Raw genomic sequence first — 27,042 nt, forward strand, 5'->3', positions numbered from 1 at the left:
TTCCTGGAAAATGGAAATATTAAGGGCACAAGGAGGTGCTAAAGCTGCCCGTTCAGTTGTGCATGAGATGATGCATTGGGAGGCTTTCATCTGAACACTTTTCTCAGAAATCTTCTCACACATGGCTAAGCAGTGAACAAGTATGATACTTTCATACTTGGCTAGATTTTTTTCCCTCGTAAACCACGAGACTTCTTTCTATGCGCCTCAGCTCACTCTATGGGAGGTTGTTACAACTGGGTTATGGCACTTTCACACCTCCTGTCCACATGTCTTATCTGATGCATGAACATAGACATCCCATTCATATTTTGTGTTTGGTGAAAAACAATCAGTGTGCACAAAACATAATCTAGGGCTCTAAGTGACATTTTAATTCAAATGCCATTAAAGGTTCTTCTTCTCAAACAAAACGGGTTAGATTTTGCTGTTGATACCAGCCTCTTCACACAGGCAGAAACAAACAAACAAACAAAAAAGCAATCCTCATTCACGCATAAAAAACACATGAGCTGGATCGATTTATTGTGCCATGAGAGATATGTGCGTGATGGGGAGCTTTCAGGGGGATGGGCCAGTGTGCTGCTGGTGGCTTTCAGGCTCAGTCTGGACATTCTTGCTTTTGTGGAGCATTCATGGCAGCGCATGAAGCATGTAAAGCGCTAGCTTTTGGAGTTTAGACATTAGAGAATCAGATAGACTAACTGATTAACCTGCAGGATTTTTCATCTACTGCACAGCTTCTATGTTTCTTGTCTTCTGTCTCAAAGCAGAAAAGAAGAAGGAAAATAAGCTCTAATTTCAGCAAAAGGTATGGTAAAATTATTATTTTTTTACTTGGGTATTAATGTCAAACAAGTATAAATGTTAATTTAAGCTTAATTTTGGCCTTAATTTAAATCTTGTTTTAAATATTGCCTTTTGTTGTGAGTCACAAGACTTGCAGATTACTTGCATTCAAAAGCAATTCTAGCAAACTTTCTCACAAAGTATTTAATGTAGCAAGGCAGAACCAGTGACTGTTTTCTTCTACACTTAAGCTATCCATTGCAAATCATTCTTTAAAATCACAACAAAACACAACTGACTGAGCCTCTAAAAATAACTGAATAAATATGACTGGGAAATAAGTGTGCATATTGTAGATAACATCACATGTGGGCTTGATTCCTAGAAGTGTTTTTCAAGTGAAACAATAAAACCACTTCCTGATTTCTAACAGGAGCACTGGAGGATACTTCGCTTATGTCTTCATTGGTGAAAGGGTTTAAAATGTTCACTTACAGGACTAACTGCAAAAAATAAAATAATGATTGCAGACTAAAAAATAACCCACCCACACCAAGATAAATATGGACTAACTCAACACTGGTTTATTCTGGCACTATAAGGTAGGGAATTGGGTTTGAACCAGCATTCTGAGTTACGTTTTCAAACAGTAAAATAGGTAAAGTCAAATGACATGCTGCAGAATCAAATGTGCAGGAAGATGATGCTGGAGCATTGTTAATCTGATAGAGTATATTATATAACTTCCTAAACCATTAAAATGTGAGGCCAGTCCACAGAATGATGGAATATGAAGCCAACAGGTTGTGGTTAAAAGTAATAACCCATAATCTGGATTGGTAAAGAAGTAATATGTGAATATGAAGAATTTCTGCTTAAAGTTATGCACGAAAATTGATTAAAAGAACTGAATAACTGGTAAAAGTTAGCTTTTGCAAACGAACTGTTTCTCTAGTGCAGGCTATAGCCATCAACCACCATGAAGAAACACCAAAATTCACCCTGTTATCTCTTATTCAGAAGAATTCAGGTCTCTTCAGGTCACGTATTTCAAAATGAAAGTCTGTGAAGAATGGTGAAGCTTCTTCTCTCCTCACAATAACAAGAAACAGTAACAGCAAAAAGACTCCTTGTGATGTAATCATTCAGAAACAAAAACTTGGTAAGGTATTTATCAGATGCTGCCTTCTGGCATATCAGCCACTGAGTACAGACATATTTTCTGGCAGTACTTACTTTGTAAACAACACAAGGGGTTCCCTCTCCTGTTGCACAGACACACAAATGGGAATAGAATGCTACTTTGGGCAAAAGTGACTGAAAACGTTATGTAATTATTTATTTAACCTTATGTCAACCTTTGCCACCATAGGGGGAGAGACATACTTTTTTTTTTATCACTGACGATACAGACTGGCTATGGCCTTCCTGTGCAACTCCACTTGAAAAAAAATCTCACTTACAGTCTGGGCTTTTTCCCCTTGACTTAATATTTGACTGGACCAATCCACACACAGAAGGAAAGGTTGTAAACAATGATGTCAATTTTCTGCGCTATTTTAGAACTGTAGTCTGCCTGTAGATTCAGCAATGGCAGCGGAGAAAGTGAACAAAGTCATTCAGTCCATGCTGTCCACACTTCGAAATATTAAATTTACACAACCAGCCTCCTCGTTCAGCTCAGCTCTTTTCTCGTCTCAGTGCAGGATGGTTGTTTACAATGCAGGCAATTTCTAGTAAGCCTTCATAGAGTAAAACTGGCGCATTACAAGCATCACGGACAAACGTTAGTGATTGGGTCAAATCTAAAACTTCAACAGAGTCCACCCCTCGAGGAAGCAATCGCTTTTCACTAGCAAAGAGCCCAGACCCTCTGTATGAAGCAAATACACTAGGACAAGGGCTGGTTTTCACAAAGATACTGAAGATATGATACTTTGATACAATGTGAAGTAGTCACAGCTTGTATAACCATGTAATTTTGCTCTTCTCTCAAAACACATAGCCATTAATGTCTACACCAAAGTGAGTACAGCTCTAACTATGGATATGGTGTATGTTTGACAGTGCCCCACAGATTAGGGTTCAAGTCTGGAGACATGCTTAGTCAGTCCAGCACTTGTACCCTCAGTTGCTTTAGGAAGGCAGTGGCCATCTTGGAGGTGTGTTTGGGATAGTTATCATGTTGGAATACAGAGAGAATGATGTTTGGCTTCAAGATGTCACAGTACAAGTTGGAAATCATAGTTCCCTAATTAAGCTCTCCACGGGGAGCTTAATTAACTTTAGCTCCCCGTGGTTGGCATCACCATGACACTCCCATTATTGTGCTTGACTGCAGGCAGGACACGCTGGTCTTTGTTTTTCTCACCATATTGCCACCACTCATGCTTGACATCATCTGAACCAGAAAGGTTTATCTTAGTTTTGTCAGACTGCAGAACTTGGTTTCAAGAATCTGCCTTTTTGTCTGATTATCTTCAACAAGCTGTTTGCATGCTTTCGTGAGCATCTTCTTCAGAAGACGCTTTCAACAGGCATCCAGGGCAATTTGATGCAATGTGAGATGGTCTGAGCAGTAACAGGCAGACACACCACGCAGTACTTGCGTCTATTTTCAAAAGACAACCTCTCAATGTGATGCTGAGCACGTGCGCTCAACGTCTTTGATCAACTACAACAAAATCTGTTCTGACTGGAACCTCTTCTGTTAAACCACTGGATGGTGTAGCTCAGGTTCAGCGTGAAGGCGATCTCCTCAAAGCCTGGCCATCTTTTTGTAAAGCAACAATTTTCTTTTCAGATCCTCAGAGAGTTCTTTGCCATGAGGTGCAATATTGAACTCCCAGTGACCAGTATCAGAGAGTGTGAGAGCAATAACACTAAATTTAGCACACCTGAGACCTTGTAACACTAACAAGTCACACAGCACTGGGAAGGGAGAATGGCTAATTGGACATAATTCACAAATTTTCACTTAGGAGGGGAACACACTATTCTTGCCTGCAGATTAGACATTAATGGCTGTGCATTGAGTTATTTTGAGAAAGCAGCAAATTTACACTGTCATAAAAGTCTTAGACTGGGTATTTTACATTACATTCAGTTGCCATATTCAGTGTTATCCTATTTGTGAGATTTTGCATCTGAATGTAGCTTATTAATCATAAAAGATGGGGAAAACTGTGCTCCACTTTTGCAATGTGACATTAACCAGATAGGTATTGGATTTGTGAGGAAGTAAGAGTTGAGTGTGACTACCTCTGACAGAGAAGAGCTCAATGAGCACAGCAAGACACCACTGTGTGAATCTCAAACAGGTCCAAGTGCACTGTGCAACAATACAAGGTCTATCTACAAGGTATTTTCACCTTTACTAGATTACAACACCATTATTTCCGGACTGCAGACCACTACTTTTTGAAATATAAAGGTATCAGTAACACATTAAACCTATCTCTTAATTAAAAAAAACAAAAAAATTTTTTTTAAATGATTCATCATCATGTAGAAAAGTCACAGACATTAGTTAGTAGTTTTAAAATCCCCCTGCAAATTCTGAATACCCATCAGCTCAGTAATAATGAGGGTGCATCTCTTTTCTGACCAGAAAAGCACTTCTCTACAACCTTTATGGCGATTATTACTCACTTGCCCCATTTGACAGTCTGCAAGTGTTATTAATTGATATTAAAATTTTGACTGTCATAATCCTCTTGATTAAATAACCTATAACACCTGTATTTAATTGCCACCACACCCCCTCACACACAGACCATAATCTATCATAGTATGTCAAATCCTGCATTAATTTTAAAATGTGCTTTGCTCATAAGAATCCAGTTTTAACAGCTGAGTTTGATTCTGTTTTAGATCTGAGGTTTATGTGATGCAGATGCTTGAATTTTACACTTTATTTTTACTCTCACATAATCAATGCCATCTTATGTTGATGTTTAACAGCTACAGTATTTTCCATATCAACAAAAGAATTAATGTGGCAACATAGTGGTAGATTATCTAAACAGAGCTTACTGAATTAGAAAATTTTAATTTACTTTTTTAATGAAAATTGATGAATGGGATTAATATGCGCTGCTGGCAGATTTCATATAAAACAGGATTATTATTTGCTGGTGGCTGCAGGGAAAATGTTAGAAGTGATTTAGTTTGATCAAACTGTGTGGCAATTTTTCTGTTTCAAAGTCATTCATTTGATTTAGATGCATTCTAGGGCTAACTGTGATGCTGAAAAGTAAAAATCTTGCTTCATTTGAGATTCTTAGCAGCCACTGGAAGGTTGTCAGTCAAAACAGACTGATATTTAGAACCGCTCATAAATGATTCCACAAAAACAACCTGGTTGCGTCTCATGAAAAATAAACTCAGAGTATGATACTCCCACCATCATGTTTCACTGTGGGCGTGGTGCTTCTTTGGTAATATCTATTGTTGTTTTCAGTGTCAAACGTTTTGGAAATGTGTCCCACGAATGGATTTTTGGTTTCATCTTCATCAGCTTTCTTATTTTTTTACTGGACTCTTCTCCTTACTGATACATTTGTACAACATTTTGAAAACTTTTCTGAAAACCTCGGCCATGGCTCGATGTAAATGAATATAAGAAAATCCCAACTAGGTAAGCTGAACCTTTTTTCAGGCTGTTCCAGGTTGTTTCAAGAATACACATTTTTAAAATTGAATCCAAATATATTTCAGCCGCAGATTTATGTTTTTGCTTAAGGTTGTTCACACATATGCAGCTGGGTTACTTCATAATTTTTAACATTTTATTTCCTCCAACATATTGGTCTGTTTTCCATTTAAACTGTATAGCATTACTGCCATTAGAATCTCCATTTTAACTTCACAGAAATGTTGAAATTTCATAGATGTGTGAACATTTTTAATATCCACCATATGAATTTATGGTGGATTTAAATAATAGACTCTCTGTGATGAGTTTTTTCCCCTCAAGTCTAGTAAAGTGTCAAAGTAAAAATTCCTCATCAGTGCTGACATTTAATGCTGTGGCATACCGGAGTATTTGTCTAAAATATTTGCACTTAGACAAAAAGCTTGAATATCCTGTTTTCCTAAACGGAAATTCCCTGTTCGTGTGAACTGAAAAGGCACATGTCCAAAAGTTATCAGTACCAAAGAGAACATTTCATATGACTATGAGGAATGCAACTCATGAACGACACTGTTATGTCATCCAACAGAGTTCAGTAGGTTAGGAGGGTGAGGAAGCTGCACAAAACTTAAGACATGCTCACAAAATGATTCAACATGTATTTGGTTGCATCACAGGTATGGATCTAGAACACGGATTCTATCGGCATGTGGACGTCCCGGACCACGTTCACTACATCGTTGCCTTCTTCGTCTTAGTGATCGGAGCAGTGGGAGTTTCTGGGAATGCCTTGGTCATGTATGCTTTTTCTTGGTAAGCAAACTTACTATTATCAAGATTTATTTATTTATTTATTTATTTGTTGTTCTTTCAGTAAACTACTTGTCTGGTAACTGTGGACAATAATGTGATATTACGTTTGGACTTTTAAGGACTTATTTCAACTGTGCTTCATCACGGTGGAGTGATCATGCAATAAATACCTTTATTGAATTTTAGGATTGAGGAATATCTGAAATACTTAATCTGCGTAGTGTCCAAAATGTACAAGCTAAAACATTTACAGTCATTTTAAAAAATTGCAAACATATTTTTCAAACTTATACATATAGAAATTTAAATAAATAAAAGTTATCGATACTAAAGAATTTAAATAATGTAACCAAGCTGAAAAGGCACATGCTTTATGCTTTCTTTGTGTTGAAGATAGAATTAAAAGTATTAAGAGTTTTAAAACTTTTCTTTTAAAGTAAGGTTTTGTGGTCAGAAATACATTAGGACATCTGACATTTAAACTTACATAAAGTAGCTAAAATTGCACACAAGTGGATATAACAAGTGTATTTAGGTTTTTTGTGCTTTACACCATCCAAATATTTTAGGAAAAACAGAACATAGGTAAAGTTTACTGTATAATAAATCAATTTCATACTATTTTATTGGTTTGTAAAATAATGACATCTTATAGGCAACATTTCAAACCTGATGTCTTTCAGCAACAAGAAACTCCGGACACCTCCCAACTTCTTTATCATGAACCTGGCCATCAGCGACTTCCTGATGGCCATCACACAATCACCCATCTTTTTTGTTAACTGCCTCAATAAGGGGTGGATTTTTGGGGAAACAGGTATATTGTTTATCATTGTCTCCAATAACTTGTGCATCATTAGAAAAAAATAAATATAACAGCATAATTTATTTTGTTGTTTATGAACAGAGTATTTCATACAAAACTAATTTTTTTAACATACTTGGTTTTTTGAGCATATTTTTCTTGCAGTAAGCAAAATGTGATGATGAGGCAACTTTAAGACATTAGTAACTTTAAGCATGCTCCCTAAAAGCAGAAAGTTTGTTTTCCTCATGTAAAAAGAAACATGTTATTAAACAGTTTCCTTCCATATTTATCCCACACAGGCTGTAAAATTTATGCCTTCTGCGGGGCTTTATTTGGAATCTCCTCGATGATAAACCTTCTCGCCATCTCTATAGACCGGTACATAGTAATCACCAAGCCTTTGCAGTCCATAGGGTGGACTTCGGCAAGACGTACTTGCCTCATAATTGCCCTTGTGTGGTTTTATTCACTTGCTTGGAGCCTTGCACCACTTTTGGGGTGGAGTAAGTACATTAGTCATTTCAGCAATATTTTCAAATCACCATTACTTGTGCTGCTTTATGCTTTCTTTGTGTTGAACTTCTTTCCAAAGGTTCCTACATCCCCGAGGGCCTGATGACCTCCTGCACATGGGACTATGTGACATCTACTCCAGCCAATAAAAGTTACACTTTGATGTTGTGCTGCTTCGTATTCTTCGTTCCTCTGGGCATCATATCCTACTGTTACTTGTGCATGTTCCTAGCAATTCGTCATGCAAGCAGGTAAAAAAAACGCTTTGCTACCCATTTGATCCCAAACATTTTCATTAAAATTGCAATTTGTTCTATTTATAACCATTATTTATGAGGCAGGCGTATAATAAATTTGTATTTTGTTCCAGTTTTATCTCACACTCGTAAATTCAGATATTAATTTCGCAAGTCTTCTGGGGTCACTACAAAGCTTTGCAAAATACCTCAAGCTTTGTCAAACTGGATGAAGAGCACAGACAGGTTGCGGGAAACTTTAAATAGGACTTCTTGTAATTTTATCTTTTCCATGACTTTTCTTGTTGCCATACTTCCATATAGACCATATTTTTTGGAGCGCACAACTAATAGTTGTCCTGTCACCAGATTGTCCCACCTGACCTGTGGATCTCTGCAGAACCTTATAAAACATATAGAGATGGATTCAATTTACTCATCACTTAAAGGCAACCTGGGTTTTATTTAGGGGTAACAGAATAAAAGGCTCTGACTACAAACATGCATCACATTTTCATTTTTAATGTTCCTATCCCTTTAAACTGTGGCTCTAGTTTGAGTGATAGAATATATTACCGCTCAAAACAGCTGGAGCTGAGACAAACATGGGTGCTGTGAAGATGTTAAGGAAGGTAAACAAAATCTGCAAAACTTGGTGTGTGGGGAAAAAAGCAGCAATTTTCAAATTGTGGCTCTTATATAAGGCTTTTTATACAAGGGTTGCAATTAAAAGTATGAGGTATGTTGTGTATTATCATTCTAGTGTACATTTTTTTAGTTTAACTTTTTCATATTATTGCATACTTTTTTGGATTTGGTGGTGTATTAATCTGGACCTTTCCTTTTTTAAATGTTCAGAGATGTTGAGCAGTTGGGGTCTCAGGTGAGAAAGTCAACCCTGATCCAACAGCAGTCTATCAGGACTGAGTGGAAGTTGGCAAAGATTGCCTTTGTGGTGATCATAGTGTTCGTACTTTCCTGGTCACCCTATGCGTGTGTCACTCTCATCGCCTGGGCTGGGTAAATACAAAACCCTTACCTTTTGGTGGAAATATTTATTTCAATAGTCTAAGCTCTTTTTGGTCATTATTTCATTATGAACTTTATTCAATCTCAACGAATGATTGCATATTATCCTGCAGTAAATGCATGCATGATCTCTGCTTACATTTGTCAACACACTGTGTTTTAGATATGCACACATTCTCAATCCATACTCCAAAGCTGTCCCTGCGGTTATTGCAAAAGCGTCTGCCATCTACAACCCTTTCATCTATGGAATCACTCACTCCAGATACAGGTATCAACACATTAGTTAACTGTTAACTAAGGGTTTAAATACAAAGGAAGCTATTTCAGCGAATGATCAGGAAATATTCCAACAGGGACACCCTGGCAGAGAAGGTCCCCTGCCTACACTTTCTGGCCCATGCCCCTAAAAGGAACTGCATATCAGTGTCAAACAGTAAGTCCTCCAAAAGGGACTCGGTGCTTAGCCATCAGTCATCAGTCTCCAAATCACAGTTTCAGAGAGTTTCCTCCATGTCTACAACAGACACAGTGAGTATGAGCCCTGCAGGCTTTTGTATTCTATTTATATTGGTTAGGTTTTATTACCACAGTGCATTCTGATTCTCTCTCAAAGCTAGAAAGAAATGTCTTCCAGTAATTTCCTATCTCTGCTTGATTATGTACATGTTCTGTATATGAATTCTTTGGCCAAATGTCTTCAGTCACTGAATATTGTTTATCACTGTGCATTGAGGTTTGTAACAGGCTGCAGACGTCTCACCATTGCACACAAAAGCTCGATTGGCCTCTTAGTGTACAGAGATATATTCATTTGACTAAACTCTGCTTAGCCTGGCTTCATCTTACTTAAATTCTCTCCGACCAAGATCTAATATTGGCTATTCTTTTCACTCTAAAAATATCTTTCTTTTGTTTGAAACGTTTCTCTTTTTTTTGTTTGGATGGAAAAAAATGAAATATTCAGCATTTTGGCTCCTATGTAGAATAATCACCAGTCTGAACTCAAGATGCCAAATCTTATTTCCTTGCAATTATTTCAAACTATTCTTAAAGCAACAAGAACCTTTTAACCAGCATGATTGCTCTTTAATGGTTTATGAGTTGTTTGTTTTGTTGTTGTTTTTTAATTGTTTTAATGGTCTAATTGCCTTAAGTATCTTTGATCTGTGTAACCATTTTGTGTGAATTTTTATATTTGAATTCACAGTCGTTCTGTAAATCGCAAATTAGATGAAAGTACAAATTTACAGACTCTAAGATTTAATAATTGACATGCTTAATAACATGAAAAACACACATTAAGCAGTTATGACTAAACATTTAGGTTTAGTTTGTATAAAGCCAATTGAAGATTTTATGAACATTAACTTTCTGTAGTTTTAATGATTTTAGTAAATGCTTTCTTTAACTTATATTCACCTCATTTCAATCAGGTTTGCAGTGACGTGGAGTTGGATTCTATGGATCAGAGTCATTGTGCTAAGACAGATTATACCCCTGCTGCTGCAAAGGTCAAAGAACGTTATTCTTTAACTAAACAGTTCATGGAGAAGGAATGTCTAAGTCAGGAAAAGGTAATGTTGGTGCTCATCAACGTAATTACTAATTTTAAATTTTGATGGCTACAGAAACGCCTTCAGAAGTAATGTTCTCTGTCTTTGCGTTGCATTTTGTTTTAGGCTGCTTTTCCGGAGAAAACGTCACAGAAAAAACTTTCGCCAGTATATCACATCAGTTTATCAACAGAATAGATGTTCTTAGCTTGGAGGAGGAGAACCTTGAAAGCTGAACAACACAGCGAAAGCGGGACGGTGAATAAAGCATTCCAAAGTGAAGACACTGAGGCACAGCAGCCCCAGAAAGAGAAAAACAAGGATGAGTCACGGATGCTAGAAACTTTGGACAATCATGTATGTCTTTTCCCCCTGAGAGGTCAGATCCAACTCAATGAAAAGCCTTCAGTTATATAACAAGAGCATGGTGCACAAAGCCTACAAGAAAAATCTGAGAATTTGTTTACAACCTCTGGACTGTTCTGCTCAGCAAATAAAGACTCCAACATTTCTGAAGCACAAGTTGCGACACAGCTTATCCCAAAAAAGATTTGATCCATGTTTCCAGACATTTAACTGAAGAGCAGCAAGTAAAACTCTTTTCACCAAAGACGTAAAGTCTACCTTCGTTACAATATGTGAAAAACTTAATCATGTTATGTGTCTGCTTACATAACAAGCAAATTCTTTTGTTCTTTGTGAAATCATGTGCACTACAAAATTAAAAATATTCACTTTTTTTCTTTACGTTTTCAATGTTGTTCAGCCTCAACACACACAAAAGAAATATGAGGCAATTTTTTAAATTTTGATTTGAAAGAGCTAAGTTCAAAATACTTCAGCATATTAATATCTAATTTATGTGAATAAACCAATAACTTTACCCATTTGGAAAGATTTATTCTCTAGACAAGCTTACATTCCCAGTTTAGTTTATAGCTAAAATCTGGTCTAAGGAAAGCTCCCATGCTTATCAAAAAAAGCCATAAAAAAATCATCTGTATTTTGCTGATGTTGTGCAATCTTATACAAGAAAAGCTTTCTCTGTGAATTTCAGAGCCCAGTCCTGTTACAGGTCTAGTTGTTTCAGTATTTTAATTTTTTTATGTTGACTGTTGCAGGTCTAGTAAAGATCATTTCTTGCAGCTATATCCTGAAGATCAACACACGTCTGCTTTTCTTGAATGATGTGTTCTCTTGTATCCTAGTTTTGAAAAAGAAAAAAAAGAAAGAAATAATCTTAAACCAGATTTTTATCCATGTGAAACAAGATAATCATGGACAATAAATGTTTCTAGAAAGTTAGATCAACTTGAGAAAGAAAGGACAGCAAACATTTAACTTGTTCAAGTTATATTTATTTCATATAAATTTTACTCATTTTGACACTTGTAACTTTAAACATTTAGTGTGAATTCATTTCTCTGCAGCATTACAGGGTGTCAGTAACAGGAAAGCTCTTTCCCTGTATCCCCTATATATATATATATATATATATATACTTTATATACTTTACTTTATATATATATAAAGTAATATATATATATATATATATATATATATATATATATATATATATATATATATATATATATATATATATATATATATATACAGTGATAGTGAAATATCAACATCAAGTGCTATATATATATATATATATATATAGCACTTGATGTTGATATTTCACTATCACTGTGACAGTGGGTGTGATATTGATCAACTGAATAACGGTTTCAGCTATAATGAAGTTAATGTATTAGTGACACTGTGTGTATCTTCTTCTAGATACACACACATGCGCACATTATATGTCTTTCTACATTAAAACCAAGACGGGGTTCTTGCTCATTTAGGTATAATAATCTGAAGGCATGTAACAGATCCTCAGATGATTACCTTGTGCAGCTGAGTGATTCAAAAGAATTACACAGGGGGATTTAGCTGCTGGACTCCCAGTAAATCTCCAGGCACATATTCACAAATGTGTTTCATCACATCCTGGCAAGACAATCTAGTTTTTGTTAAATAAGAAATGGAGTGAAGATTTCATACAGGTATGTTTGTTGGCAAGAGGTCAGAAACTTTAAAGTCCAAGCTATAAAAGACTATAAATAGCTGAATGTATCACATTTACAGGAATTGTGAAGATCATTTTGGCCACTAGAGGGCATATCAACACTGTCACTCACGTCTACTTTGACACAGAAACACTCACCAGTGCAGCAAGTACATTTAAACCAAATATTATTTACACACACTGTGTAAAAATACAAAACCATTGCTCTGTCTGACATTAAATCAGGCTAATAATTTTTTATCACTATTTTCTGAATGTCAGACTAATGGGAGAGCGATTTTTTTCTGCTGCCTATCCTGTTCTTCTATTCACAATTGTTACAGTGTTCTATAGCATTCTCATTTCTCATGTTTCCCTCCAAAGGTAAAGACTTCAATTTTAGTTTCATTTGACCAAATGAAATTTATCCAAAACATATGGTCTGCATCCCTGAAACCATTTGCAAATTGTCATTTTAACTCAAGCAAACTTTGGTTCTGCAGCAGGACAATCATCCAATGCACACCACAATTTCCACCTCTGAAAGTCTGAAGAAAAACAAAATGAGGACTCTGAAGTGGCCTAGTCAAAGTCCTGTCCTTAATCCTATTGAGATGCTGTGGAATGACCTTAAAAAGCTCTTCCAGTTCAAGAAAACATTCCAATGTTAGAAAAATTCTGCAAAGATGAAAATAATAACATTCTATAAAAGACTCATTGCAAGTCGTCACAAACACATGACTGCAATTTTACGAGCAAAGGTTCACCCAACCAGTTATTATCAGGTTTAGGTGGTAATCACTTTTTCACCACAGGGTTTTGTTTCCCGCATGTAATAATAAACACCTTCATTTAAAATTGCATTCTGTGTTTACTTGTGTACTCTTTGGCTAATATTTAAATTAGTTTGATGTCTGAAATGCTTAAAATCAGGAAGTGGAAAAACATTTTTTCACACCATGATATATAAATATTTAGTTTCAACTGTACATTTAGAAACATCCAAACATTTTACCAAAACAACACATGGAATATTTAACAGCTTTTCGTGCTAAAACAAAGTCTTCATACTGTACCAACATGAATCATAAGATTAGTTCTTGAAGTCTGTGTGGAACTGGATTTATTCAAAACTAATGATACTTGCAGTCACATTGTTTCACCTTATGAAAGGCATCAGTCTGCTGACAGTAGAGCACGTTGCAAAAAGAGGATGGCATACGTTGTGTCTGACTTCTACACTGAGGTATTTACTGGAAAGCATGACTTCACTGTGCAGGGATGCAGCACAGAATGCCAACTCTTCGTCAGAGTTTGAAATCCTTCTTCCATAACGATATGTAAAAGTATGCACCTCATTCCCTATAGAGTCTAACCTTCCTTTAAGCAAAATGCCAATGAGTATTTTCAAACAAGTAATTCTTGTGTAGGCATAAACATATCCCAAGGCATTAAAAATAAAGAATAACATTAATAAGATGGTTTTCATTTACAACATCAAACATCGCTTCTGTCAGGCTCCCCCAGGGCAGCTGTGGCTACTACCCAGTAGCTTGCCACCATCAACGTGGGGGGTGTGCGTGAATGTGTGAATGACTGTAGTGTGAAGCGCTTCGGGCTGGATAAGGCACTATACAAGTACAAAGCCATTTACCATCAATACAACAAGAGATAGTAGGGAGGGAGAAAGTCAAAATGAGTTAAAATTATCTTCTAAATGACAAGAATATGTGGATAAAAGTCTAATGTATTTTAATGGATACTGAAACAGTGCTTTAATGGTGAGATTCACTAAATCTATAGCTTAAGCCTGACCTTCTGATACACAATTTTTTGCAAAAATTACATGGATCTTACTCCCAGAATATAAACTTGTATCTGTAAGTCAAAATAAGAAGAATCATGTGCAACGTAAAAGATGAGCTATAATCTGGATTTCACCTGTCAAATCCAAACAGTTTGATGTGACAAGCACAATAATATATGACTGATAATGCAGGTTAGATCATTTATGCATGAAAGCATAAATTCAACTATTACCTGATTGCCGAACACAAAACAAAGTGCTTTCAAAAACATGCTGTTTGTTAATAATTACTGAAAATGCACCACTCAGTCAGAAACAACCAATCAGAGCCAGGAGGAGAGTCTTAATGCTGTCAATCACTCTGGTGTACTTGCCGCTCACCCTCTTCCCTTGCTCTTTGCTATGGTGCAGGTGATGTACCACAGCATAGTCTGCCACTAATGCTAAGGCTTGTTAGCATAGCCACCAGATCAACGGTTTTCCTGGAGCATGAGTTGTTTTTCCACCATTAGCACACTTGGCAGCATGTGTCTCCTCTTGATTGACAGTGCTAAGACCTTCCTCCTGGCTCTGATTGGTTGGAGTGTGCATTTCGTCAGATGGCAATAGACGCTCAGGAAGGAGGTGTAAGAGCTAGAACCTTTCACAGATTATCTCTCTCTCTATTATACTATAACAGCAGAGTGACAGTTTTAGCAAATATGGAAACATTTTATTTAACATATTTTTGTAAACAATACATACTGCAACTTTAGTCAAATAGCCTAAAGATAACAATCCTCCAAGCAACTGCACACTGTTTGTTTTTTGTTTTTCACATTAATGAGAAAAAAAGTCCCACTAACACAGTGAAGCTAAACCCTCCGCTAGATGTTTATAAAGTGACTTTCCGCTCTTAGCTTTGCCCTTGCAGGCCAGTCAGTGCGTTTTGTCCCTGTCCCACCTTCAGGACAAGCCTCTGCCTGCCTGTCTGCCTGCAGTCGTGCTGCCCCCGGCCTCAGGGAGCTGGTGTAGTAGACCCTCCTCCCCGCTTGTCTGAAGGGCTGGCTTAAAGGCGGAAGTTTCAGGTCCACTCACTTCATTTCTTGGAGGCTGAGAATCGACGGGCAGAAGTCGCTCCTCTCTCTTAACACAAACCCGGGTTCCTCGAGGTAAGGTGAGCACAATGTTATTATTTTTATTTACGTCATTATTTTTGCAACTTTTTGTTCCCGCTACGCAGCTGCAATCCAGAACTTCATCTGGACTTTCAAAATCACATGTTTTTAAAATAAAACGTTTAAATAACAAACAGGTTATTATCCGTTTTGGGCGGATATGTTTTTGTTTCAGTTTAATCTAGGAGAGCGGTAATAATCTTAGACATGTGTTTTATCAGTGCGGTCCTGCACCTTCTCCAAGTGAACACATGGGTGAACAGACTGACTACATTATTCATTATCGTCAGTGTAGTTGTTTCTCTGTAAATAAATAACGTGTATAAGCTAGCAATGTCAATAGTAAGACATGGATATTTAAAAATGGGTAGTATAGGGCAAGACGTTTGAAGATTAAATTGTATACATTTGATGATCCTATCAGGAGTATTTGACTTAATTGTAATTGATTGAGCTCTAATATAACGTATTTTAGCATTTTAAGTGAAGTCAAAGAGATTCCCTTTGTTTTCAGTGAAAGTGCTGTGATAAGGTGCAGTAAATCCAAGGCCACTCAGTCAATATCTCGCTGTAACGTTACCTAGCAGCAAAGCCTCCTCATGAAACCCTGTGAAATAAGCCTGACGTCTGAAACTTGAACTTCTGATGACAAATCTCACACACTGTGCTCATCAAAACTTGGAGACATTCTTTCTTTTGAATACCGCATGAAGAAAACATGGTTTGACACAATCATGGTGTGACGCATGCAGCTGGGGTCATGATGGGGAGCGGCTCCTGCATTCAGTTCAGGTGACCCGTGTTTAATTACCATTAAAGAAAAAGCTTGTCCAGTTGAAATGAACCTTTGTTTGCAGGGGTGGTGGTTCATTTTATTATGAAATTTACTGTACTGGCCTAAGATTAGGGAACTTACAGTGCCTTGTAAAGGCATTTATGACCCTTGGACCTTTAGAGACTCTTTTAAAGTATTTTATGTGAGAAACAAAAAGAAAATTGGACATAAACATTCACATGTTTTTGGGTGCACCCATTCTAATTTGTCATTTAACTTAAAGTCTTCCCACAGATTCTTAGTTAGATTTAGATTTTGACAGGGACATCCTGGATATGCCTTCATCTAAACCCTGACATTGTAACTTTAGCTGTATGTCTAGGATTGTTGTCAAGGTGACAGAGTTACTGTCCACTGTCTTTTGCAGCCTCTAACAAGTTTTCTTAATAGATTGCCCTGCATTGGTTGCTACTGTAGAATAGCAATCTCAATACCACAATGATACCACCGCCATTTTGGCTTAGTTTTGGTCTTCTCTGATGAAATTTTCTTTAATATGCAGTGTCCTCCTTGTGGTAAACTGCAGATGAGACTACACATGAGGTTTTTTCCAACATAGGGGTTCTTCTTATCGCTCTTTCAATTCTCACTGTCAGATTTGTGGACTGTGTGACTGATTGCTGCCCTGGATCTTTGACCTCAAAAGATTGAAATGAATCAAATTGGTGTTTGTTTGTTGCTACATGAAAGAATGTGAAAAGGCACCCTAATGGTATTTATACAGCTTCCTCTCCAAAATAACCTAATTTTAAACTCATTAAGAAGTTGAGATATTCTGCAAAAATTCGAGCTGCTCCTATTAGCATGCGTTATTTACTTTACAGTCAGACACTGGAGGAAAAAACATTTTTCAAACTATTTAAATGCTCTGCCTACCATTCAGCTCAAAGCCATTTAAATATCTGAGCTAATATCTGGGAAAAGGGGATGAAATGGTTTGCAGTGGTGCCAACACGATAGGAACTTGACAGATAAGGCCCAAAAGGGGAATTCTCTTTCAGACTTGCAGATGTGTCGATATGAATGTTGCTGAAAAATTCTGATGCACATCTCGACTGTTTTTCATCTGTGTGAGAACACTGAGAGGTGTGTCTGCTCATGTCTATGCATGATATCATTAGGGATTGCAAAACAAGCAGGGGCATGAGATGGGCCTAATCTTTGTTCTTTCCTTATTAGGTAATGCTATTGATATGTGTGCATCTGTCATGACTGGAGTCGTGATTCAAATCTCACCACTTCAAAATGAGTCGATTCATTTGACTGTGAAAGTAAATATTACAAAATATGCAAGCCTGAACAGTTCAGAGTCATGTTTTCCCAAAGGGCTGTACATTAGGAATATGAACTCTAAGGCCTCAGAGCATTAGCTGTTTGTCAGCGTTGGTGGTTCATAGGTCAGTCCTTAAATGAGAAGGTAAACAAAACATTTGACAATGTGAAGGATGGCTTCCAAGTTATTTTTTCTGAACTATGACTTCTTTACATTTCTCTTCATTTTGCTGAAAAAGGAAATCCCTGATATGTTGTGCAATCACACCTTAAATGAAAAAGCCTCAGAAATAGCTCTGTAATTTGAGAAAGTGCTGAACTGATGGATTACTGCTTCTGTTTATATGCTTTTTTTTTTTATAAAGACTTGCTTATATATACATCTTATTTCTTGTACACCAAATTCCCCCATTTGTGGTTCAGTATTCACAGAATTTTGTGTGGTAACGTGACTCCAAAGTATTTGCAAAAACATTTCTTGGGCATAGATGTTTCTGGCTTTATGGCAGTTTTCAGCCAGCACTGCTTTAGTTTATCTGCTGGATATATACCATAATATCTGAGTAATCTAAAAGACTTTCTTCAGATCCAGTTGTTTTTGGGTTATATCTTCTATTGCTTTCTATGTGGTTCTTTAAAATAACAAATCTAAGTTAACTACAAGGCTTAAAAAACAAAACACAATCCTTTATTGTCACCAACTTTATTCTTCATTTAATGTACCTAGTATGTCTTTTTGATTTAGCAATAGTTCACTGGTCTTTCCAGATCTGCCCATATCCATTATGTAACCAGCAACAAACACCTTCTCCATCTTTTTTATTGAAATGCTTTCACTCCATGAAGGAAAAAGAGGACTGGAAACAGTCTTTGGCAGTCTTTTTTTAAATCAACTAGCATGTTTGGTACCTTCGTCTGCATGCTCTCAATAATTTTTTCATTCTACTTTAGTTCTCTTTTCTTTTTTGTCATTGTAATTTGTTTGATTTAAAATAAAAGGAAGTTTACCAACATTTCTCATGCTCCCCCCCAAAATTAACTGCACTTCTGACATGAAGATTGTAAAACTATATGGTGAAATTATGTTTTAATGGGGAAAACTCAGTTTGTTGCCAGATAACAGTTGGGGAAACAATGCGTGCTACCCTGTCACTTTCACATGTAGTTTTAATCCTTTCCTTCCCAATTTCTACTATCCACTTGTTCTCCTTCAGGCTTGAATGGAAGATTGTGTGAAAACAGGCTCCCTGATTTGCCATGCGTCTGGTACAACAAAACCAGGTGACGGGCTGCAGCAGGTGGTGCTTTGTCCCAGAGGCAGCCTGACTGGCAGCTTCAAAAAGACATTCCTTTAGGATGATAAAACATTTTACTCATGAAATATTCACTGGGAAAGAAAGGCATGTCGTCTTATAACCCAGCTGTGTTTCTGGGGATTACATATGTAATTTCTTGAATAAAATGAAACATTAAGTCACCCGTTCTAGCTCAAGAGACAACTTTTACTGACTGAAACAATTGATAAAAGAGAGAAGAGAGTTTCTTCTTCAAGTATTGTAAACATACCTTAGACCACGTGGTGTTTGATGTTTTAGTTTTGGTGTCTGCATGCACCCTTCCTGTTTGGTAGGGGCAAAGGTAACATTTCCACATGACTGTTAAGTGACAGAAGTTGTGAAACAGACACACACACACACACCTTCCTCTAAAAAAACAGTATTCTGCAAATCTGGTTTAACAGTTTCCTCACTTATCGCTTTAAATAAATTTTACAATATACCAAGCCTTCACATTTCACCCCACTTGACCTCAGTCTTTCTTCCAGTAAGTATTTTAAAGCTTCAGTGTTTCAGGGGAAAAGGAATGCATAACAGGCAGGCATTAGACAGTGAAACTTAATGGTGGATGAAATATTTTTACGCTTGCATGTATCTTGCTGCCTTCCTGACGTTTTTAATTTCTAATTGAGGCATTATTAATATATTTGAGAATAAGGAGCTACTGAGGTGTTTTTAGATTTATAGTAATTCTTGGAAAGCTTGCATAACTTTTGAGTTGCCAGTGAAATCTGAGTTCTAACAAGTCCCTCGCTATTAAGGGTGTGTCTCGTCTTCACTTCTTTCTCGCGCAGGTCCAGCGCCACAACAGTGGTGTGAGGAATGACATCTTGTCTCTTTGCTCCTTGTGGTTAACAAAGGCGGGGGTTGGCTAAATATGAATGCATGGAAGACATTTTGTCTTGTCTCTTGAGCTCTAAAGCCGAAGTATCAGTTTGTGGACTGTAAAAAGGAAAGATGAAATTCAAGATGTTGCCCGCTTGACTGGAGTAATGATGCCTTTCCGTCACAGCTCATAATTTTCAGAATGCCTTATTTGCCTTGGGTTTGGTTGTTTTTTACCCTCTATGTGTAATGTTGGCATGATTACACTTGGTTTGAATTATGTTCAAAACAGTCGTGGTTCTTTATCCTTAATAAGCAGGTATACAAGTAGCTTCACTTGTTTTTCCCGTGAAGAAAGACTGCTTGTCTCATGCAGAACATCTAGTGACAGATTGCTGACATAATGTGCTCAACAAATGGCTTTAAAATGCTGGTTGAGATGGTTTTCATTTTCTTTTTAAGATAAAAAAGATCACCGCTGGAACATGTTTTTTCCCTCAATTTGTATTAGTTATTGCAGGTTATTTCAAGCCTTACATTCATTTAGCTGGATATTCAGTCAGCATTATTTAATAATTTACACAAAGTGTTAGACATTCATCCTCTTTTTTTCCCCCCTTGCTGTCAATCTGTTGATTTCAAAATATAAGTAGGCCAAGAATCACTTTCACTCTTCATTCCGATAGTTTTCCTTGTTAAGCAACTAATACCTGCTCTGAAACGGCTGAGTCTGACATTTGAATCTTGTTGACAAAATATAAATAACAGGTTTAGTTTTCTCATATGTATTCTTGCTCTAAAATGGATTTAGTCATTATAATGCCTTGCAAAAGTATCCCCACCCTTTACTTTTGCCAAATTAAATCTGTAAACAAGGCATTTTAAAAGGATTCAACTGGTAGGTCAGCAAAAAGTAGTGCATGATTGTGACGTGAAAGGAGACTGGTTTGTGATTTCCAATTGTTTTTAAATGAAAAGGAGAAAAAAAAGGTAAGGCTTTATACTAATTGAATCCAAAATTCACCTGTCAAAAATTTGATGGCATTATAAAAATAGCTGTTCCATGAAGACTTCTGGGAAAACCTAAGTGAACAAACACCATCATGGACACTGAGGAGCACAGGAGACAGACCTGGGATGAAGTACTGGACAAGTTGGTTATAAATTTTAATCCCAAACTTGGGGACACATGCAACAAAGAACTGTAAGATCTGTTTTTCTGTAATTGAGAAAATTCACGTGCAAACCTGCTAAAGCATGGCTCTACTCATAAACGGACAAGTTGGCCAAAGAGATCATTAAACAGAGAAGCTTGGTAACTGTGTAGGAGCTGCAACAATTCAAAAAAAACAGTTGACAGAATAACCACTGGTTAACTCCACGAATACACCATTTTCGGAGGAATGATGGGAGGAAAACTGTAGGAAAGCCCTCTTTAAAGTTCACCACAAGCCATGGCTGGTACATACGAGACGCATGTAAGAAAGGCGTCTAATTGGAGGAGACCAAAAGAGACTTTATGACCTTCCACCAATGTGACAATGTGGCTGCTGATGCTGTTTTGTGTTCATCTATTTTGCCTTTTTGACTACACTAACCATATTAATTAATTAGACAAATTCCAGACAAGTTTGGTTATTAATGCTTAAACATTTTGATCAGATTCTCTAAATCCATTCTGACTGAGCTTGGGCCAATTCTTAAAAAAAAAAAAAAAAAAGGACTGGGTGTTCAAAGTTGGCTAAGGATTGACTCAGGTTAGATGGATACAAATGTGTGCTCCACTTATTTAGTGTTTTATTCATGGAAAATGTTGAAATCTGTTTTTGTTTTGGATCTTCTAAATTGATTAGGTTAATCACATGATATGTCAATGAAATGCATTGAAGTTTGAAACTCTGTTATTCTAGATACAGGCCTAATAAAGTGATAAAAATGTGTTTCTAGGTACATCATGAGCAACAGCTACAGTGTCTCCCTGGCCGGCCCTGCCCCGTGGGGCTTTAGACTGCAAGGAGGGAAGGACTTCTGCCTGCCCCTCACCATCTCACGGGTGAGTAGGGGATGGACACGCACACGCAAATGTACCCTTCACTTCATGACGGTCACTTCAAAGGAATGCAACCCATGCATGTTTTGCCATTTGCTTCCTCAGTTTCAAAAGGACCATTTGCCTCTTGTGTGGCTCTTGTTTCTGGATTTGGACAGCTCATTCAACAGTTTGTGGCCTGTTGCTCAAGGCTTTTACACTCCTCCTGTCTGCCTATTGTTGTCAAAATCACATTGCATAACAGGATCTAGACATAATCTGTCCATTTGGAAAATGAATCACATATTTCATAGATTAAGAAAATGGGTGTTAATGACTATTGTCATTTAGCCATTTGACTGAGGGATAAGCGACCTTTCCTCTTCTCTGGTATTTCTCCTGATTAGAGACACAGGAGACATGGTGTGCACTGTGGAAGCAGTTGAGTGTAACCCTAGAGAGCCACAGTGGTTCTGTAATAACTATTTGGGGACGTTCTGCCACATAAATTCAAAGTGGACTAACCAGGACCTTTCAATCTGTGTTCTGGGAGCTGGATGGCTTTTTGTTGGCGTGAATATACACAATAACATAATTTATGATATTGGTTGAGGAGGACATTTCTCAAGCATTGTGTTACAGCATCTGCTACAGAAATTAAAAAGAAACCTTCCGTTTACATTAGCAGTTCAGCAAATACAACTGAAGTTGCCATTTAGTCCTCCACCCGTACGGATTGTGCTTTGTGTACTTCTTCAGAAAGAGAGGGGAGTCACTCAGGTTTCGCCACTTCCTGTTATGAAACTCTAATCTGAGTGTCACGACCAAGGTCAGTTCCTCTGTTTATTTGTTGTTGGCAGGATTAGTTACGGAATGTCGTATCATGTGTGCAAAGAAATTATGCCTCTCATTTGATGATGTGTCCATTAGTGTTCAGACACAGCCACTCGAAGAGAACAGAAAGGCCAATGTTTGTTTTCCACGCTATTTTTAAGTCTTGCTACGGTGATAATAATTGGTATGTAGGACATTATGTTGTCAGTGGAAATCTTGTCAATATGAAAGCAGCTGATGAATGAAGCGTGAAGCACGTCCTCATTTAGAAGCTTATCTGACAGCAGAGTTTCCTCAACAACACTAGTACAGTAGGAGAAAACAAGTGACAGGTGAGACTGTTAATGTCCAGACAATTACATGCAGTCATTAGTCTAAACATAACAGTCATTTTGTGTTTTTAAATATTTAAACATTGTTTTTTTTTTCAATTCTTTGGTGAACAACTTAATAAAAATATTTAGAAGTAGAAGCCAAGCCAACTTTGTTTATGCAGTTTAAGAACCACACTCCTGACCAAAGTACTGAAGAAATATTTTATACTATTATAAACAATAAAACACAGATACAAAATACAGAAAAAGATGCTATAAAGCAACTCTAACAAATAAAATTAGCTCAATTGTGGTGGGTCAAAAGTCTAAGGATAAAAATGTATTTTCAGAGGTGATCTAAAGAATAACAGCAAAGATGCCTCTCTGACATTCATATGCAGGTGAAGTTACTCTTCTGATCCTATTGAACAGGGGAAGCAAAGTCATTGTAAAAGCTCAGAGAGGTAGGGCGGTGCAGGATTATTTAGAGATTGGAAAAACAAATAAAAGAATTTGTGAAAGAAGGGTGGCAGGGTTCCAGGATATTGTGCAATCCTGCCTAATTTGTGTAGTGTCTATAACCAGCTTTGAAGTAAAGCATTGCACCACTCATGATGTCTTATTACTAGTCTGTATTTTATTTCAGAAATCTCTAATGAATCTATCCTTGGTTTATAATTTGGTGGCTGGTTTGTGTCTTGACTGTGTGGTGGAATGATATATAATTTAATCTCATTTTAGACATGGTGAGCATTATTGGAAACGATCCATTAGAGTTGGTGGACAAGACACATTTACAAACATCTGCAAAAAGTTTAGCTGCTCCTTTAATCCCTTCATCCAGTTGGTGAGTTAGGAAACTGTGTTGACCTCAAGCTTGTTTCTGGGTTCATTAGAGACCTGCGATGTTAAATATACTTACCATGTTGAGGAGTATGCATCTGTTGACAACACATCAGAGCTTGAACTTATTTTGCTCCGATAAATGACGTTGCCATAGAGTAATGATGTAATGACTTGATTTTACATATGCCTACCATATTCAAGTTATTCAACGATTATGAACAAAGTGTAAGGCTTTGGTAGGTTGCAGGATGACCACAGACAATTATTGGGATTTCCATATAGGGAATTTTGGGCCTTAGTACTTAAAATAACTCTTAATGACTGTAAGAGATGCAATAAAAGTAATTTCCACCAAAATGTTGTAGCACAGCTTTTACATTGTAGTCCAATACCACACGTATTGGACTACAATATTCAGACTAAAATTGTATTTGACGTTTTGTTAAATAACAAACTTGATTCAGTGCCGTTAATTGTTCAAACTAGGACCACCCAGTACCTCATGAATGATTTATGGAGCTAGGACTCAATTATATACTTTTGCGTGGGTGTGTCTCTGTATGTGTGTGGAGGGGTGCCGCTATTTGTTTTTCCTGCGACTCGTCCAGATCATTTAGAACAAGGCTGCTGCGCTTCTTTTCAGAGTTCCCTTTTGACTGTTTTCCAGAGCTGGAAAATATTCTCAAAATGCTTTTTATTCTCCCAAGTTGGAATACATATGCTAGGGAAGCAGCGCCGAATCCATTTCTTTGTCCGTTGGGCCGGTTTCTTTTTATTATCCCTTTATTTGCTGTTGTAAGGGCTTGTAATACTTTCTGAAAACAGACAGGCTAATTTTAGGTTGGTTTCTGCAGGAAGCTTTGTAGTAATGCACTGCTTTTAGTCACTATATTTTTAGTATGGCAAAGTTAATTCCACTCTATCTGAATAGGAATTAGGCCATAGAAATGATCCTGGTAGCCTACATTAAGGTTGGATGTAAATTTAATATACTTTTTTATAAAAGTGTTAACTTTGATTATTTATATTTTTTAAGTTTTTTTAGACCAAACCCATCCCAAAGATATTCCAACATTTATTGGGACACTTGCCTTTTCTGGAAGTATTGTTAGTTTAATTTTGTTTGCAGCAGTCTTTTACTGCTCTCTTTGATCTGCCTTTAAACAGCCCCTTCACTCACCAACCATTATTCTTCTCAGACATTTTTCTGAAACTCTTTTAAATCCAGCACACGAGACGGTGGCCAAAACTGCAGTTTAATTTCCTCTCCGCAGACTCGACAGACCTCTATAAACCACCATGAAATACTGCGGAAACTTACTCTAGGAAGCATTTTGTACTAGAAATGTTCTTGCTTACAGTAAAAAAAGTATTATATACGCTTAAAGTACCTAACATGTCTGTTTTATTAGAATTTGTTTTGCTTCTTGACAGGTTGAGAACTGGTTCAGGGAAAAGGTTTAAAATTTTAATGCAATATAAAAACATTACCCCAAAAACATAGTTCTAGTTAAAATGACTTCCATTGAAGAAAATATTGCGACTGAAAACCTAATATCATCTTTGGCTTCTTGATTATGTTGGCTGTTTGGACCTGACCATAAGTGCTGGTTCAGAAACAAATAAAAGCAAGCTGTTAAAGGAAAAATAAAAGCATACCCTACATTTTCGGAAACCACACAGACAAGCTGTGGTCTGTGCTGCTTAGCTGGGAAGCAGCTTGTATTTTCCTTAACCATCAGTTGTGCAGGCTCCTGGAGATGCGTTCAGGTTCCATATGGATAGCTGTTCTCTGCAGTATGTGTTTGATCCCGGTATGATTGGTTTGTGTCTGCCTCAAGCTTTTAGGAGGGCATCTGCTTTCAGGCTCCCTTCTGCAATATGGCAGAGCTACAAAGAGTAGCTGTGGTGTCACTTTATTTTGATTTAGACAACTTTTTGGAGGAATTAAACTTTTCTATGATTTCTTCCATGTGACTAAAAAAAACCTGCATGCTGAAGCTCATGATCTGTTTTATGGGGAGAGCTTTGACTACAACTTTTGGCATTTTTCTGTGCCACTGTTAAAATATGGCTGGGCATGCATAGTAATGAATTTTTTAGAGCGAAGCATAATGCTTTGGAAAGAACCTTGGGTAGCGTTTGTGTTGTTCTTTTACTGTAGCAGAAAGCTGTTGTCGAATGTTTCACTTCAAACCGAACAGCATGGAGTTGGGATCCAGTTCTGCCTCTTTGCTCAAACTTTTCCATATCTTCTGGCTCAGGAGGCGAAACCAGCTGGCTCTTTTCTGGACCTGTCTATAAAGAGCGTTTAGTATTCGGGTCGGTACTTTGCTATGTGTTTTTGTTTGTGTTGTCATGGCAATTTGACTAAGGGGTCCTTTAAGGTTTTCCTGGCATCTAAGATTTTCTAGCTGCCAGATTGATGTAGTAACAGACTGGGATCAAACCATGACAACAGTTTGTCTACCTCTGTTCATGTCCTTAATTGGGATGCTTGGCTTTGAGAAGATGAGCCTGTGCTATTTGAACAACCTGTCCCCCGCTGTGTGCTACTGTTCAACATAAATACAAACCGACTACATGGAACTTCAACATTACTGATTTAGTAGCGTGATTCAATTTAAAACAATAAAAGGGAAATTAAATGTTGTTGTCACTATTATTATACAATTCCATTCAAAGAGCTGCTGTAGGTGCTGATGGCTGGGGATGAAGATTCTCAGAGTTGTGTATAATATTCTTTGTTATAAAAAATCGTCCTACAACATTCTCCAGAGTGGGCCTCAGAATAGAACCAGCCATCTTTATGAGCTTGTTTTTAAATCACTGGCTAACAGATGAGGTGAGAAGACCACAACATTTATAGAAGAACTGTAGCTTCTTGCTTAAATACTGAAGGACTTATGCTTCCCCTCGAAGTAAAGCATATACAGCAATCCTCTATATTTGCAACTTGCTACATGAGGCCTCAAAGTATTTTGAATTAAACGGAAGACTAATTTTAGACTCCAGTTAAACTCACGTTGGTCCGAATTGCTCTTTTAGAAGAGCGGTGGCTCTGGCAGCAACGGGTTATGTCAAAGTGTGAAGATCAGCCCACAATTCAGAAAACACCTGTACATTCACCTCAAATCATCCTGAAGAAACTGCAAAATAACCTATTTTTGCACTGGAATTATAATACCATGAAACCATAAAACTGTAATATTTTTAGCTTATCATGCTGTCATAATTTCATACTGGCTCATGCCTAATTATGATGTCTCGTTTTTGAGTGGCTTTAGATTAACTCAGAGCTACATTATCTGGCAGCATTGTGACATAGTGAGGTTCCGTGAGCCTTT

General features: G+C 37.2%; 2 protein-coding genes across 5 annotated transcripts in view; both read left to right on the top strand.

The window, feature by feature from the left end:
- Positions 1–625: 625 nt before the first annotated feature.
- LOC102221867 (melanopsin-B-like) lies at positions 626–11,119 on the top strand. 2 transcript variants are annotated; one of them, XM_005810083.3, is made up of 10 exons: positions 626–811; positions 6,103–6,238; positions 6,922–7,055; positions 7,346–7,549; positions 7,639–7,810; positions 8,654–8,815; positions 8,988–9,095; positions 9,181–9,355; positions 10,261–10,401; positions 10,507–11,119. In XM_005810083.3, exons 2-10 carry the CDS (start codon positions 6,105–6,107, stop codon positions 10,576–10,578), a joined length of 1,302 nt encoding a protein of 433 aa, XP_005810140.1. In that variant the 5' UTR covers positions 626–811; positions 6,103–6,104; the 3' UTR covers positions 10,579–11,119. The 2 variants fall into 2 exon arrangements, with proteins under 2 accessions (XP_005810140.1, XP_023193763.1); XM_023337995.1 differs by lacking the exon at positions 626–811 and adding an exon at positions 5,353–5,428.
- A 4,169-nt stretch (positions 11,120–15,288) lies between these two features.
- LOC102225750 (PDZ and LIM domain protein 5-like) overlaps positions 15,289–27,042 on the top strand; it is a 40,220-nt gene continuing 28,466 nt past the window's right edge. Inside the window, exons 1-2 of one of the 3 annotated variants that reach the window (XM_023338307.1) lie at positions 15,289–15,402; positions 21,620–21,725. In XM_023338307.1, coding sequence (XP_023194075.1) covers positions 21,627–21,725 — 99 coding nt within the window. In that variant the 5' untranslated portion in view covers positions 15,289–15,402; positions 21,620–21,626. The remainder of the gene's footprint in view (positions 15,403–21,619; positions 21,726–27,042) is intronic. The other 2 variants (XM_014472923.2, XM_023338306.1) reach the window with 2 other exon arrangements.

The sequence above is a fragment of the Xiphophorus maculatus genome, chromosome 8 (assembly GCF_002775205.1).
Source record: "Xiphophorus maculatus strain JP 163 A chromosome 8, X_maculatus-5.0-male, whole genome shotgun sequence".
NCBI lineage: Eukaryota > Metazoa > Chordata > Actinopteri > Cyprinodontiformes > Poeciliidae > Xiphophorus > Xiphophorus maculatus.

What these genes read in the sequence shown, in the direction of transcription:
- LOC102221867 (XM_023337995.1), top strand. Translation starts at nt 5,404, where the DNA reads ATGAATATAAGAAAATCCCAACTAG. An exon ending in TGCACCACTTTTGGGGTGGA is followed by an intron (nt 7,550 to 7,638) that starts GTAAGTACATTA and finishes TTCTTTCCAAAG; the next exon opens with GTTCCTACATCCCCGAGGGC. An exon ending in GCAATTCGTCATGCAAGCAG is followed by an intron (nt 7,811 to 8,653) that starts GTAAAAAAAACG and finishes TTAAATGTTCAG; the next exon opens with AGATGTTGAGCAGTTGGGGT.